Raw genomic sequence first — 13,130 nt, 5'->3', positions numbered from 1 at the left:
GCCATCTGCTGCCTCCTCATCCTCGCTCCAACCCTGCAGTGTCTCCCTGTCTCATCCCCTCCATCACCCCTTAAAATCGCATGTCCTAATCTGTGGGAGCTGCTGAAAATCCTCCCACTTAGTGTGGGGGACATGTCGGTGAGCCCGCTGTGCCCACTGACCTGATTTAGAGGAAGAGGACGGACCTAACAAGCTGACTTACCCCCCTTCTCCTTTACCCCCAGCCCCTGGGAAGCCATGATACTCGTGAAACTTGAGCCGCCTCTCGTTCTTAAACAACACAACAAATAGTCTCTCCAGAACGCTCCACACTAACGAAGGTTTGCACGAAGAGAATGTGACTGGTTATGATAACGATAAGAAATAGATGAATATTGAGATGTAATCTGGGGACAGATGCTACTGTACGTGATTGGAAAGCTGCTGATTCTCCTGTTTGTGTGTGTGTGTGTGTGTGTGTGTGTGTTAATGAACCCTGTGGTGAAGTGGGAGTTGGAGTGGGTTACGCTACGAGGGAAAGCTGCTGATTGTCAGAGATTGAGGATCTGCTCTGCTGTAGACCCTTGAGCAGCAGCTGTTGTACTGACACCAGTAGTTCCTCTCTCTGTGTGGGCGTTTACATCGATCCTCTTAAAGGGATTCTCCACCCAAACTCTCGTTTTTGTTCTGTGTCAAACCCCCTGTAGGCTCGACATGTTGAGTTAGTTCATATGGAATTATGCTTCTTTTGTGCATTTGTTTTCCCAGGGACCCACTTTTTAAAAATGACAAATCACGGCGACCTAACGATAGGCCTCATTTATAAATCATGAGAAGAGTGAAGTAGAAATGTGGAAAATTAGTTTTGAATGGATCTCGTGCTACTTTAGGAACGACTGGTGTAGAGATTATTATCTTTTAGGTATTAAGTTTTCAACAGTACGTCTTTCCCATTTCACTGTCCTCAGGTCCGACACCTCGATTGACTTGCTTCAAAAATGTGTAGTCAAGTATTTGTGTTTTTTCTGTGGATGTCTGGCCCAATGTTTTAACAATACTGGAAAGTAGATCAAGGTCAGAGCTCTCGTTGTCTCCTGCTGCACACGAGGGGGAGAGAGGGTGAAGCGAGAGGACGGGAGGGTAGATGAGGGTGGTAAAATGGTGGCAGTCGACCTCCTTCATCTCCACTGTCTCTGTTGTTTCTTGTGTTTCCTTTCTGTTCACGTGGCAACTTATTCTCACACAACGGTTCATATGATATCTTACGAAAAGTTACTCCTCGTTTTTCGTGCGTTTTCCTACTAAAGCCAGCAACATGTGTCTATTTCTGCTCGTTACACGCATACAGTCTTTTCAACAAAGACTATGCGTTTGGGCAACAAACCTACTTTGTTAGGTTTAGGAAAAGATTGTCAATTGGGTTCAAGTGCCGTTACCAAAGTACGCAAGTTACACGACAAATATATCAATGTTGACTTCTTGTTTCACATGGGGACCAATCAGCCGCCCCCTGGGTCAAACCTCGGTGTTTGCTGGACCGTCCACCGTCCTGTGTGTGCTTCTTAATACTTCCTCTGTCATGACTACGTGGATAACATACGACATTATTTCGTATTGCGGCGTATTATTTTTTTGTAGGTATCGCTACGAATGCTGAACAGCTGCACCCCGTGTTGCTCTGTTTTCTTCATCTTGTAGAAGACCAGTATTGAGTCAAGGCCAATGTGCCCCTGTGTGTTTAGAAGTTAAAGTCTACTCCTGTTCATACTACAGCAAGCACAACCTGTTTCAGTGGTGATCGATGGCCTTTATAAATCGAAGAGCCATTTGACTCAGTCTTCCACGGTTACAGACTAGAGAAAGCGGTTCAATGCGGTTTATCGGGAGCGAGACGCAGAGAGAATGAGAGGAGCAGAGCAGGTATAGTGCAGGCAGAGAGGCTGAGGAATCTCATGGTGATATGGGAATAATGAGGTGCCGCACTCACAAGGGATGTCATTGGGATTCAGCGCGGTCTTGGTGGGGGAATCGGGGGTTGAAGGGATGGCAGCGGGGTTGTCAGCTCAGCCTCAGTCAGCCAGCGGTTGGTTTGCGGGTAGGAGACCTGATTGACTGGCTGCCTGACTGGGGAGACTCTGCTGAGTCTGAGTGATCTGTCTCCCAGACAGCACCGGGGCGAGAGGACTGTACTCGAGGGATGATGGGTAATAAATGACTCTGAGGGGGTCGCCTCAGGGCCGACGGTGACTGACAGCCAGCTAGTTCTGTGCAATTTCATACGTGCGTTTGAGTCTGTGCGTCTCTTGGGCGCTGAAAGAAAATGGAGCAACGAGAAAGTGAAGTTTGTTCCAAAATGTTTGTTTTTAAACATAACAGCTGCTGTGTCCGATTAGCTACCATGGAAGTTCTGCAAATTATGGGTTAGTTCTGCAGACAATTTGTTAATGAAATAGGTTATATTTAGTAATACGATTATTTGCCACAATCATTCTTTTTTAGGTACAAAATATTTATATTGCATTTCACTTTTAAATGAACAGAGAACTGCTTTGAAGGAGATCTTTGCATCAAAATACGACCAAAAATAAGGTTCTTCACCTAAATTCAGTGCGTTTTGGTTTTGCCCGTCGGCTCCCTGACGTGCATGTAATATACGAGATATTACTCTTCTGCTCTACTCTTGGTTTTGGGAAGTGCTTGATTTCATACGCAGCCTAGTTCTCCATGAGCATAGCACATATTTTAAATCAAAGTCAATATCGCAGTCGATCTTTATTTGTTGTGGGAAGCCGAAATCTTGATCTGAATTAATATTGATTGTGAAGCTCTACAAGGTATCAAATATGTATACGCCAAAGCTGATATTAATTCATATCTTTTTTACTTTTATTCTTTGATCAGATCGTTCCTGATTTAAATTGCTGCTAATTAACATGAGAGAACTTGTCTTTCTTTTGTTAGTTATTACAGCCGGTTAAATACAATTCATCCTGCGGTTGGATGTGAATGTCTGTCTGTACCAAGTAGTACAATAGAAAACAATTGTTTTTGCATTTGTACTGAAACTCGCGTGCAGTATTGGCACTAGTATGCAGAATGCCGAAAACATTGACACGCTGCTGTCAGGTGGTGACATGAGAGCGACATTCCTTAGGTTTCTCTCTTGTGAGCGTGTCACAGCATCCCACTTCAAGGGTTCCCAATGCGTCCTGGGAAAACCTGGAAAACAGTTGACCAATTTTCCATTCATGGAAAAACATGGAAAATTAGAGAAAGGGTCAAAAGTCCTGGAAAGCCTTTTGCTGTCCTGAAAAATGATTTCATCATTCTCACTTTTTATTATCTATCGGAGCTCCACAAAAATAGATAATATTGCTGTCTGAAAGGCCTCGGAAAAGTGACGTTCAGGATGACATTACTGTTGAAATGGTAGTTTATGTACCAGAGTATTTTGATTAGGTTGTAATGTTGTGGAAAAGCTGTGAACACACCCCCAAGTCACGTCACATGGTAGCACAGGCAGGTTGGATGACGTTACAACTGAAGTGGCCGAAACTCTGAATAATGTGTGTCATCCTTCAAATGTGAATATTAGTCCCTGCTGGCTGGTAGCTGTGCCAGTTTTTATTATTAAATTACTCTATGATCAATTTGTCACAATTTCTAAGCAGAACCCTGTTTTCACTGAGACAGAAGACGATAAGGTGAGAGTATCCTCTTTAAATACCTGAAAGTACCTGGATATTTCCGTGCGTACAGTACACAGCTTCATTTCACTGAATGGAAAGGAATGCACTGTAATGCCGTCTTTCAGGTTACGACCCAAACTGTTCCCCGTGCTCTCCGTTTGTTGTTCCTTCTTTTATCTCTCCAGTTATATCACATCCATGAACGGACAGGGGAGGAGTTATTTGTTGCCAGGGTTTCCTAATTCAAGGGATATTCAGTGACTAATAATAGCAGGAATGGTTAGTCATGGTGACCCACAGCCTTACAGGGTGCGGCGGTGATAATATCCTCGAATCTGTAGTTCTTCTCTAATTGTCTTATTCAAACCGTATCTCAGTATAGCTGGAGCTGAGCGGAGGGAAGTAATGAGCTCGGATCAGTGTTCTCCTGAGTGCTCTCACAAGAGGCCTTCTTTAAAATGACACAATTACAACATTAATCTCATCCCTCAGAGTCCAAATCAATTAGGCGCCCGCCTCCTATAGCTTCCAACACAAACGCTGTGGCCCAGTTGTGAGAGCGTGCCGGGGTCGATGGGCCCCGCGGTGACTCACGCGCACTTCACTTTGTCTCAGGGAGGAGGAACTTGGATCAGGTTTGGCAGGTGAACAGACAGGTGCAGCTTCTCAAACACAACGGGAAATGGATAGCTGAATGTGTGTGTGTGTGTTTGTGTGTGTGTGACTTGGCTTTGAAGTACTTTTTTTTTTTTTTTTAGGGTGTGTGTGTGTTTTGCTTTGCCACAAAGCTCAGTCTACACCCAGTTGCACACGCGCACTTTGGCGGACTGGGAGGGCAGGGTTTGTTTTCATATCGACTGGGTCCTGTGTGGGATTTTTCCGTTCATTGCTCTTTGGACTTTGGATATGTGAAACTGAACGGTTGGAGGCAAGGTAATTAACGCAACTCTTTTCTATTCTGCATTATTGCCAGCTTTTAACGTCTGGAACCCTTTAGATCAGAGAGAGTTTAGAGTTCAACAATAAGATAAGAGATTTAATGTACTTCTTCATCTACTCTGTACTCGCTGTGTATCTCCTGTCGTGAGATTTTTAATGAAGGAAAAACCCGTGATTGTCAGCTCTGCACTCTGCTGTGTCGTCAAGTTCCTGTTTGGTGTTCGGCAGTTTCACATGAGGGCCAGGTTTTACTCTCAGGTAACCATGGCTACAGCAAGTTTCCATAGGCACCCAGCCCCCTATGTCTCCGTCTTCCACGGCTGTTTGTCTTTCCCAGGAGCGACCCCCCCCCCCCCCCCCCCCCCCCCCAAGCCGGTCTCGGGTCACGGAGTTCTTCACCAGGCCGCCGTCGTTCGGCTTTTACTGCCCGATCACGCACTTGATCACAGGTCGAGCGTTTCCTTTGACTCAACCCTCGAGTCCTGTCTGATTTAGAGACGTATTAGCAGAAACTACCACAAAGTGGGGCTCGCTATATCGCTGTTGGTCAGGACAAACTTCAAGGACAGCCCGACAGTGACTATAAAACCTACACAGTGTAGGATTTGTGATCATCCGCGGGGAAAACACAATTTCACATTTTATTATTTTTTATCTCCGTACCCTATGGAGTTGAGACTTGTCTTCGAGCCTCATCTCTTCACCTCCGCATGCTTCTATTCCGCTGTGGTGCAGAGATGGTGGGAAACCGTGCGGTGTGTGTGTGTGTGTGTGTGTGTGTGTGTGTGTGTGTTGGCCACATGGGGCCCGACAGCGTAACAGGACTCATTACTGACTGATTTCTCCTCTGCCACTGCCTGCAGCACGGCTGAAAAACACCAAATTAGTTGTGCGGGGGCTCTAGTGGGGACTCGCTGCAATTTTGGGCTGTAATCCAGTTGAGAAAGAGTCGGGGTGACTAGAACGAATCCACGAGGCCGAGAGGAACGGACGTGTGTGTGGCTGTAGTTTGCATACTTATTAACATAATCTACTGAGGGACGTCACTTTGTCCTAATGGACGGACGCATCGGATTAAAAACTGGCAAAAAAGCTGCCACTGCATCCACAATGTGTGGTTCATGAGGTCATACATGAATGGACACACACAAACACTCACAGAGCATTTATTGTTGCAGAAGCTGGGTTTCTTTCCCATTGACGGGACGTGTATCTGCAGCTGACTGTAAGACTAGTGGCATATTTATATTATACAACCTCTACCCTGCATCTGTCTCTCTCTCTGGATTTAAAGGTACAGTTAGAGAAGACCGATATATCTTCTTTCACGATATAAGTCATTTCATACCTCGATATAGAATGTTTTCTGGTAATTCAATAAATAGGTATATTTATATGAAATAAGCACATGGTTTTGATTACTCCTGTGTAAGTTCTATACTTAGTATTTTCTGTTTTACTGAAGAACTTTAGTGCATAATAATCAGATTTTCAGAGATGTTTGAGTTGTGCTTGTTATCAATTTAGATGACGTAAATTGCATATCACGATATCTCGATATATGATTTCATTACAAAGTAACTGATAGTTGAAAGATGATCTATTAGCAGAGATGTTTTCATCACTGCATAATCACCCACGTACCTTTAAGAGTCAGTTGAACTGTGTACTACAGGGCTTATCTTAATAATAATATATTAATGGTTTAACTGCTGCTTGTTTTATTACTTACTTACTGATTCATTTCATGAATGAGCTGTCATCATCACAAGTTGGACTTCTTACAGCAGCAGAGATGAACAAGAACTGCCTGAGCAGCTGAAGCCTGATATTACACACAGTACCTCCATTGTTGTCCACAGACTCATCATTGAACCGCACTGTTGCACTGGATGACGCGCTCCTTTATGACCATAAACATGGGCAGTGTAGTTTATCTTTAGTTTATCCCAAATGCACCGTCCTGGTGGTGTAAATGGACCCCAATAAATACATGTTACTTTACTCAAGCTGGGGTTTACTGACTGCTGGATGTGTAAACAACTGTTTGCCATATCGTCTTAAAAGATGATGATATGTCAACGTTGTCTTCATCCAAGTGGCCAAATTATCAGTTATTGCAGGTTTAAGATTTCCGTCTTTAGTAGAAACAAATGAGCTTAGTGCTTATAGGTTTTGGTCTTATTACTTGAAATCAATCTGTGTCTTTAAATTGAGTATTTTTAGATATAAATCAGTAAAAATAAATGAATGAAACTGAATACAGTCCAGAGTCTCTCTCACTCGCCCGCACTCTATTTGCAGACAGTGACCAGAGAAGATTAGATGTGGCCGGTCAGATACAGAGAGTGTGAGGGAAACCAATATGCAGCTCAGTGTCTGCTGCCTCAGGCCTGGTGTAAGGATCGATGCTGCAGAGATTCTCTGGTCCCGCTGCTCTCTGTCCGCGGTCGACTTTCTGAAACACACACTGGGCTCAAGGTTGCTCACCGACAGCGCCACCACGAGCGCAACGCCACCGCATCGCCGTGGCGGGACTACGTGTGTGTTACGATGAATCTCATTATGCTGATCGATACCTGATATTGTCTTTTTCTTCATGTTTCCAGACCTCCCTGCCTCCTCTCTGCAGTACCAGTGCGGATCGGTGGACTACTTGTGTTCTCCACGGCTGGCGAAGAAAGGTCCGACTCCCAGACAATGTCACGACAGGCCCGCCATCAAACCCCGGCCCCAGCCCTCCACCTCACCCAGACCGCCAACCGCACAGAAACCTCAAGGTGAAGGCCACATTTGACATTGGCATTATAATTGAAAGGTGCAGCGGGAATCAAACCTCTTGCTACTGAGCCGTCATTTATTCTGCTCCGACAAACACTCTTCTCTAACATGGCTCGTGTCAGCTGTCTGACCTCACTCTGTCACTCACACAGCTCAGTAGGTCACCTCTGAAGGAGCCGCTGGTCCCCAAGTGTTGATGCTTGGGCGGCTTCTTAAGAATGTTAAAAGAATACGAGCAACATGCCTCGTGTTTTGGGATTTACTGAGAAACATTGTAGGACATCACGCTAGAGACTTAGCCTTAATATTAAAGTGGCTCACAACTATTCAGGGTTGTTATTCATGACTATTTGATCATGATTAGCATCTCAACATACATGACAAATTAAAGGACTAATGATTCATTGCCCATGAAAAAAATCCCAGATCCAAAGGTAACATAGTTCAATTTGCTAGTTTTGCCATAAAACCCCGACAACATTCAATTTACAATGATATACTTCTCATGTAATTAAGTTTTTGTCCTTTGTTGTGTACTTTCAGTGATGGCCACGTCTAGTGCTGCATCCACATAGTTCCTAGTTACTCGTAGAATAAAAGTCTGTTTATAAATATATAAAAACGAACTACCAGGAACATGAATTGGCTTTTAAAAAGTAAAGTATTCTGTCAAGTAGAAAAATACCTTTTATCAAAATTGAATACCAGAATAATGATGTGCTTAAAGAAAAGGAATCTAATCATATCATGTATTTCACCAGTTGGCAGAATGAGCTACTTTATTTCTAAGCACAATTCTAATAATGGTAGTGCATCTTAATACGGACAGGATGAAGTAGTAACTCTGGAGCGCGGGTATTTTGGGGAGCAGGACAAACGTTGCAGGTACTGCAAGGCGAGTTCCTGAGTCCCTCAAAAGGTTTCTGGAGGTCAGAAAATGTTAAAGCATGAAACTTCTCAATTATATGACAAAAGGTGTCTGTGAACATCTTCACCTTCATTCTCAGGAGAAAATGGACCAATCAAAAAAAAGTCTCCTCAACCTCTCTCTCTTTGTCTCAGTGACACAGAGGAAGTGCTCCAATTATTAACACATCATCACATGTCCTTGTTCCAGACATTTAGGCTCCTGAAAACTAAATATATGCAAATATACCGACTAGACAGTGAAATGGTGAGCCCATAGTGTGCAGCCATGCATGAGAGCATTCTATGTCTGTGCTTTTTTTCACTCTTTTTTTTTTTTCATTCTAACTGGAACCGCGATGACTTACGCACATGCTCATGTCAGCATCCTGTTCTGAAATAAGGAAGTTGGCAGATAGCTGCAGCTCAGTGTTGGTCTCGCTCTGCACCGCTACTATTTGTTTCTATCCTGGACTGTTTTGTTCCTTTTTTGAGAGTTTTGTGTCTTTTTTTTCATTTTTATTTATTTTTTTTTACGAGGAAACGACATATGAATTCAGCCATGGAGGTTTTCTCACTTGGACTTCTACGCGTTACCTGATCATTCCTGTAAATGTCTGCAGCCTCATGCTTCTCTCTTGCTCTGCTGTTCTTGCCTCCTCTGGACTTCTGCGTCCGTAGTGCCCCCTAAACCTTCGCACCTGCTCGCCCTCGGGCAAGACAAGAAACCGAAGAGGATCCCTCCGCCGCCCTCCAGACCCCTGCCGGCTCCCCCTCCTCCGCCTAAACCAAAGCCCAGTTTCACCCCTCCTGGCTTGGGAGCGCAGCCGCAGAAAGAGGCCCAGAAGGTGGGGCTGCTCATCGAGAGGTTCGAGAATTCAAGGTGAGGCTTTCAGGCTCGTCGGAGTCATATTTTGCTCTGTAATGGTTCGGAAATGTGTGGATGTGTGTGTCGACATACAAAGAGAAGTTTCTGTGGTTTGCTTGAATTTCATCACTTGATGATGAAATTTAAGAATATCTGAAAGACTTTCATTCTCTTATTATTTTTCCATGAAAATAAGTGTTTTAATAATGCACTTTTTCATGAAAGCAGGTGTGACAGTGTTTTTATTTATTTTCCCAGGGTTCCCATCCTGGGGGTGCTCCCACGGTCCCAGCTGCACTTGTGTCTGAGAATGGACTCTGCGTCTGACATCACTTCCTCCTGCGGCCAGGACCCCACGGCGAAGGTCGCAGGAGACTCCTCCGCCGCGGACAAACTTGCACTTGGCGCCTCCGAACGGACTCACAGGGCGTCCGAACTCTCCCGCCTGGCCTCCGTGCACATCGACGGCTCGGACGACGCCCCGCTGGACGACTGCGACATTGCGCACGGCGTAGGCTGCCTTGACGAGGAAGGCTCCTCCCACGAGCTCCTGGACAATCCGGACTCCTCGGAGCAGAACGGGAAGATTCCCAACCGGGACAGCGGCATCGACAGCCCGTCCTGCGCCGCGGAGGGGGAGGCGTTCCCCAACGAGGACGCCATCGACGAGGAGGACCATTACGACAGCGTCACAGAAACGGAGAGCGTGTCCTGCTGCGTTACCCTGGGCAACAAGCGAGACTCGACGCAGGACGAGGACAGCGACCTGGATGAGGGGAGCAGCGGAGAGATACACTCTCTGACAGACACGCAGACCGGCTATCTGACAGACGCTCACTCGGAGGCGCACAAAGTGAGTAGCTCGCATGCTTCAACTTCATCGAGTCACGACCATAAACCCGAACGACCGTAATTCAAAGTCTGAACACCTCTGAGGCCACCATTATGTTTCTCTCAGTTTGCTCCCATCCCCTCCGTGGCAGGACTTATACTTTTTACTTTATATTTCATGTTGCATCATGATTTTAAGGAATGTTTGAATTGAGCACATCCTGCGAGTTCAAAAAGCTTCGTCTCAGACAGTCAGACGGCCTTTCAAGTCGAGGAAAAAGTAGCTTGTGTCTATTATTATCTCAGCCTGGGTGAACAGTTTCAAAGACCACTTCTGCATGAAACGTTAGACACTGTTGCAGAACTCGTTCTGACGGTCACAAGTGACTGACTCGTATCTAAAAGCAGCTCTGCCGTTACATAAAAGGATGAATACCTGCCCAAAAGCTGTAACAGGAGCTCGTGATGGCTGCTAGATAAAAGGGTCCAGAGACGGATATCTCCCCACAGCCAAGCTAAAGTTTCTCTTTCCTCTTGTCCTTCATTTTGACTATTGATCATAAACAACACTGATACCTTGAGCCATGCAATAATATTCCTTGTGGCCTAAATGTGCTGTCAATGTGTCCTTTTTTGGAGACACGCAGTTCCTGATATATAAGCATCAGGGTACAGTCTTCTGGAGTTGATGACAGAAAGACGAAGCAATATCAAAGAAAAAGAGAGTTTCAAGACAAACAGAAAAATGTTAGACAGCAGAAACTCATGTAGATTTACGTTGCGAAAAAAGTCTTTCTCAGAGGTGTTTTGATGCTTGTAAAACACACCCAAAGCTCACACGAACGTCACACAAACAACGCGTCCTCTGCTGACCGCCCACACCCCGCGTCCTTTTTGGGGAGATGTATCTCCGCTCTCCAGCGCTTCCTGCTCCCGACAGTGCAGCGCAGACGGAGGAAGGATGTGTGTTGGTTCTGTGCGCGTGAATTCTTTGTGTCACTACAGGTGCCACGTCGATGGCTGTATAATGACAGCCTTGTCACAGAGGATGTGGGTTGTGTTGATGTGCGCTGCAGGAGGTTAAAAGGCTGGAACCTTTTTTTGTTTGCGAACGCTAAAAAAGAAATCTCTTCTTGCGTATTTGTTTAGAAATAGCTGGTAGTGCTGGTAGATTCCCATACAATGCATGATCTGCGGTGAAAGTTTCAAACTCCCATCTCTGCTGCTGTGTGTGTGAGTATGTGTGCACAAGGGTGCAAGGGTGTGTGTTTGTGTGGGAGACGGCAGTTGTGCAACCCACATTGTCTCAATAGGCTTGATGTTTTTCGTGACCCTGATGTGTGAGTGTTACATTTCTAATGTTTAATCATACATTTTGATGTCATCAAATCACAAGGAGAGAAAGAGACAGATGTTCCTTTTCACCAGCTCAGCTGATAACATCAGTTTCACACGTACCTGAACCAAACCGCCGACTAGACAAGAGCTTTGTGAACGTCAGGTTACGGTAATCTGCTCCGGATGCTGCTGACTGTTGCCTCAGCCAGTCGCATTGAAGGATAAGTCTGCAGATAGTTTTCTTTATTGTCAAGAAATCCTGTTAAAAACAACAAAAACATCCTCACAAGTATTGTCTGTGTGGACAAAGCCTGACTGTAGTTTATCTCTCTATACCTTGGAGCTGTATTGTTGTTGAAGACTCATCAACGAGTCACATTGTTGCACTGAATGGCATGTTCCCTCATTACAAGGAACATGGGCACTGTAGTTTATTTTGAGGCGGCGCCACATGCAGCATCCTGCTGCTGTAAACACTCACTAGAGCACCAGATCCACAGTTTACTCCTGTGTGAGTGTTGTGTTCTGAAGACGACAGAGCCCAGCTGTTTTAATTCATTATTTAGCCTTTTTAGAAGATGTATTTACTTGGATTTAAGTCTTTGGCGGGGACGAATGGGCTGAGGGAAGATGGGAAGTACCCATCTTCTGACAAATGACATGAGCAGTTTGTTTTATTTCATTTGAGTGATCAACTTGAGACGCATCTTGACGTCATTAATCTCTATTTCACGGGGTTCTACCGAGACCCCATTTCTATTCCAAGAGTTTCATTTGGAACCCTGAAGGACCGGGGCTGATGTGGTGCAGGGTAACCCACAACAATCATGGTTCACAGTCACAGTTTTTGGGGGTTTGTGTGTATTGGATTGTGGGCGTTCCCTTTAACCACTCATGCTTTCTACAATCCTTGAAGAACTCTTTCTTCCAAAAAGATTTTTAAGATGAAAAGGAGAAGATAGTTTTTCAGTGTATTGCACATGTATGTTTTAGTCGACTGTAGTGAATATGTATTTAAATGTGTTGATATTTAAAATAGTTTAGACAAGAAAAATCAGAGAGTCTTGTAATACACATACACTTTTTTCGCATTAGCATTTTTTTTCAAAGAATGTTTTCTGGCCCGTCTGCCTTGAACTCTGTTGATGCTGATAAATCCTGCTGAACCGGAGGATTCCCTCAGTGATGTTATGGAGTGTCTGCTCACATGTTTGTATCTTTGTTTTCACGCCTCACCCTCGGTGTCTCTCTGTTCCCCTCAGTGCTCAGAGACTCAGAATCTCCTGAACATCGCCAAAGAGCTTCTCCACACTGAAGAGGCCTACGTCAAACGACTCAACCTCCTCGACCAGGTAACGTCGCGCCTCCGTCTCTGTCTCCGTCTCTGTCTCCGTCTCCTTCTCTTTCTCCATCTCTGTCTCTTTCTCCATCTCTTTCTCCGTCAGCGTGTTTGCGAGTGTGACGGTGTGTTTTGGATTCCTCCGGTCCAAATTTCAATCTCCTAAATGTGCCAGTAGTTTTAGTGATTACGATCAGGGCTGAGCTGGATTAAAAGTGGCCCTGTGTGATCCACTGGACAACAACCCTTTCCTCTGTTGACTGGATTACTCAGAGCAGTGTAAGCACGATCATGTGAGAAACTCGGTGTGTGTGTGTGAATTTTATTTTTATTCATGTGCAGTGTGTATAAATACAGCTTTGTCACCACAACACCTGAGCATGTGTGTCCACTGTATGAAGCAGCACATACTGGTGTGTGTGTGTGTGTGTGTGTGTGTGTGTGTGTGTGTGTGTGTGTG

The 13,130-nt window shown here is 44.9% G+C and overlaps 1 protein-coding gene across 1 annotated transcript in view; it reads left to right on the top strand.

Moving 5' to 3' along the window:
* Positions 1-13,130, top strand: part of fgd (faciogenital dysplasia) — a 52,369-nt gene that overhangs the window by 26,878 nt on the left and 12,361 nt on the right. The window contains exons 2-5 of the mRNA XM_031844344.1: positions 7,217-7,387; positions 8,976-9,177; positions 9,421-10,015; positions 12,594-12,683. Of these exons, the coding sequence (XP_031700204.1) occupies positions 7,217-7,387; positions 8,976-9,177; positions 9,421-10,015; positions 12,594-12,683 (1,058 nt within the window). The remainder of the gene's footprint in view (positions 1-7,216; positions 7,388-8,975; positions 9,178-9,420; positions 10,016-12,593; positions 12,684-13,130) is intronic.

This window comes from Anarrhichthys ocellatus, unplaced genomic scaffold (assembly GCF_004355925.1).
Source record: "Anarrhichthys ocellatus isolate YVR2014 unplaced genomic scaffold, GSC_Weel_1.0 scaffold5, whole genome shotgun sequence".
NCBI classification, from domain to species: domain Eukaryota; kingdom Metazoa; phylum Chordata; class Actinopteri; order Perciformes; family Anarhichadidae; genus Anarrhichthys; species Anarrhichthys ocellatus.
Note: the sequence above shows the minus strand (reverse complement) of the source record. Positions and strands in the feature narration are given on the sequence as shown.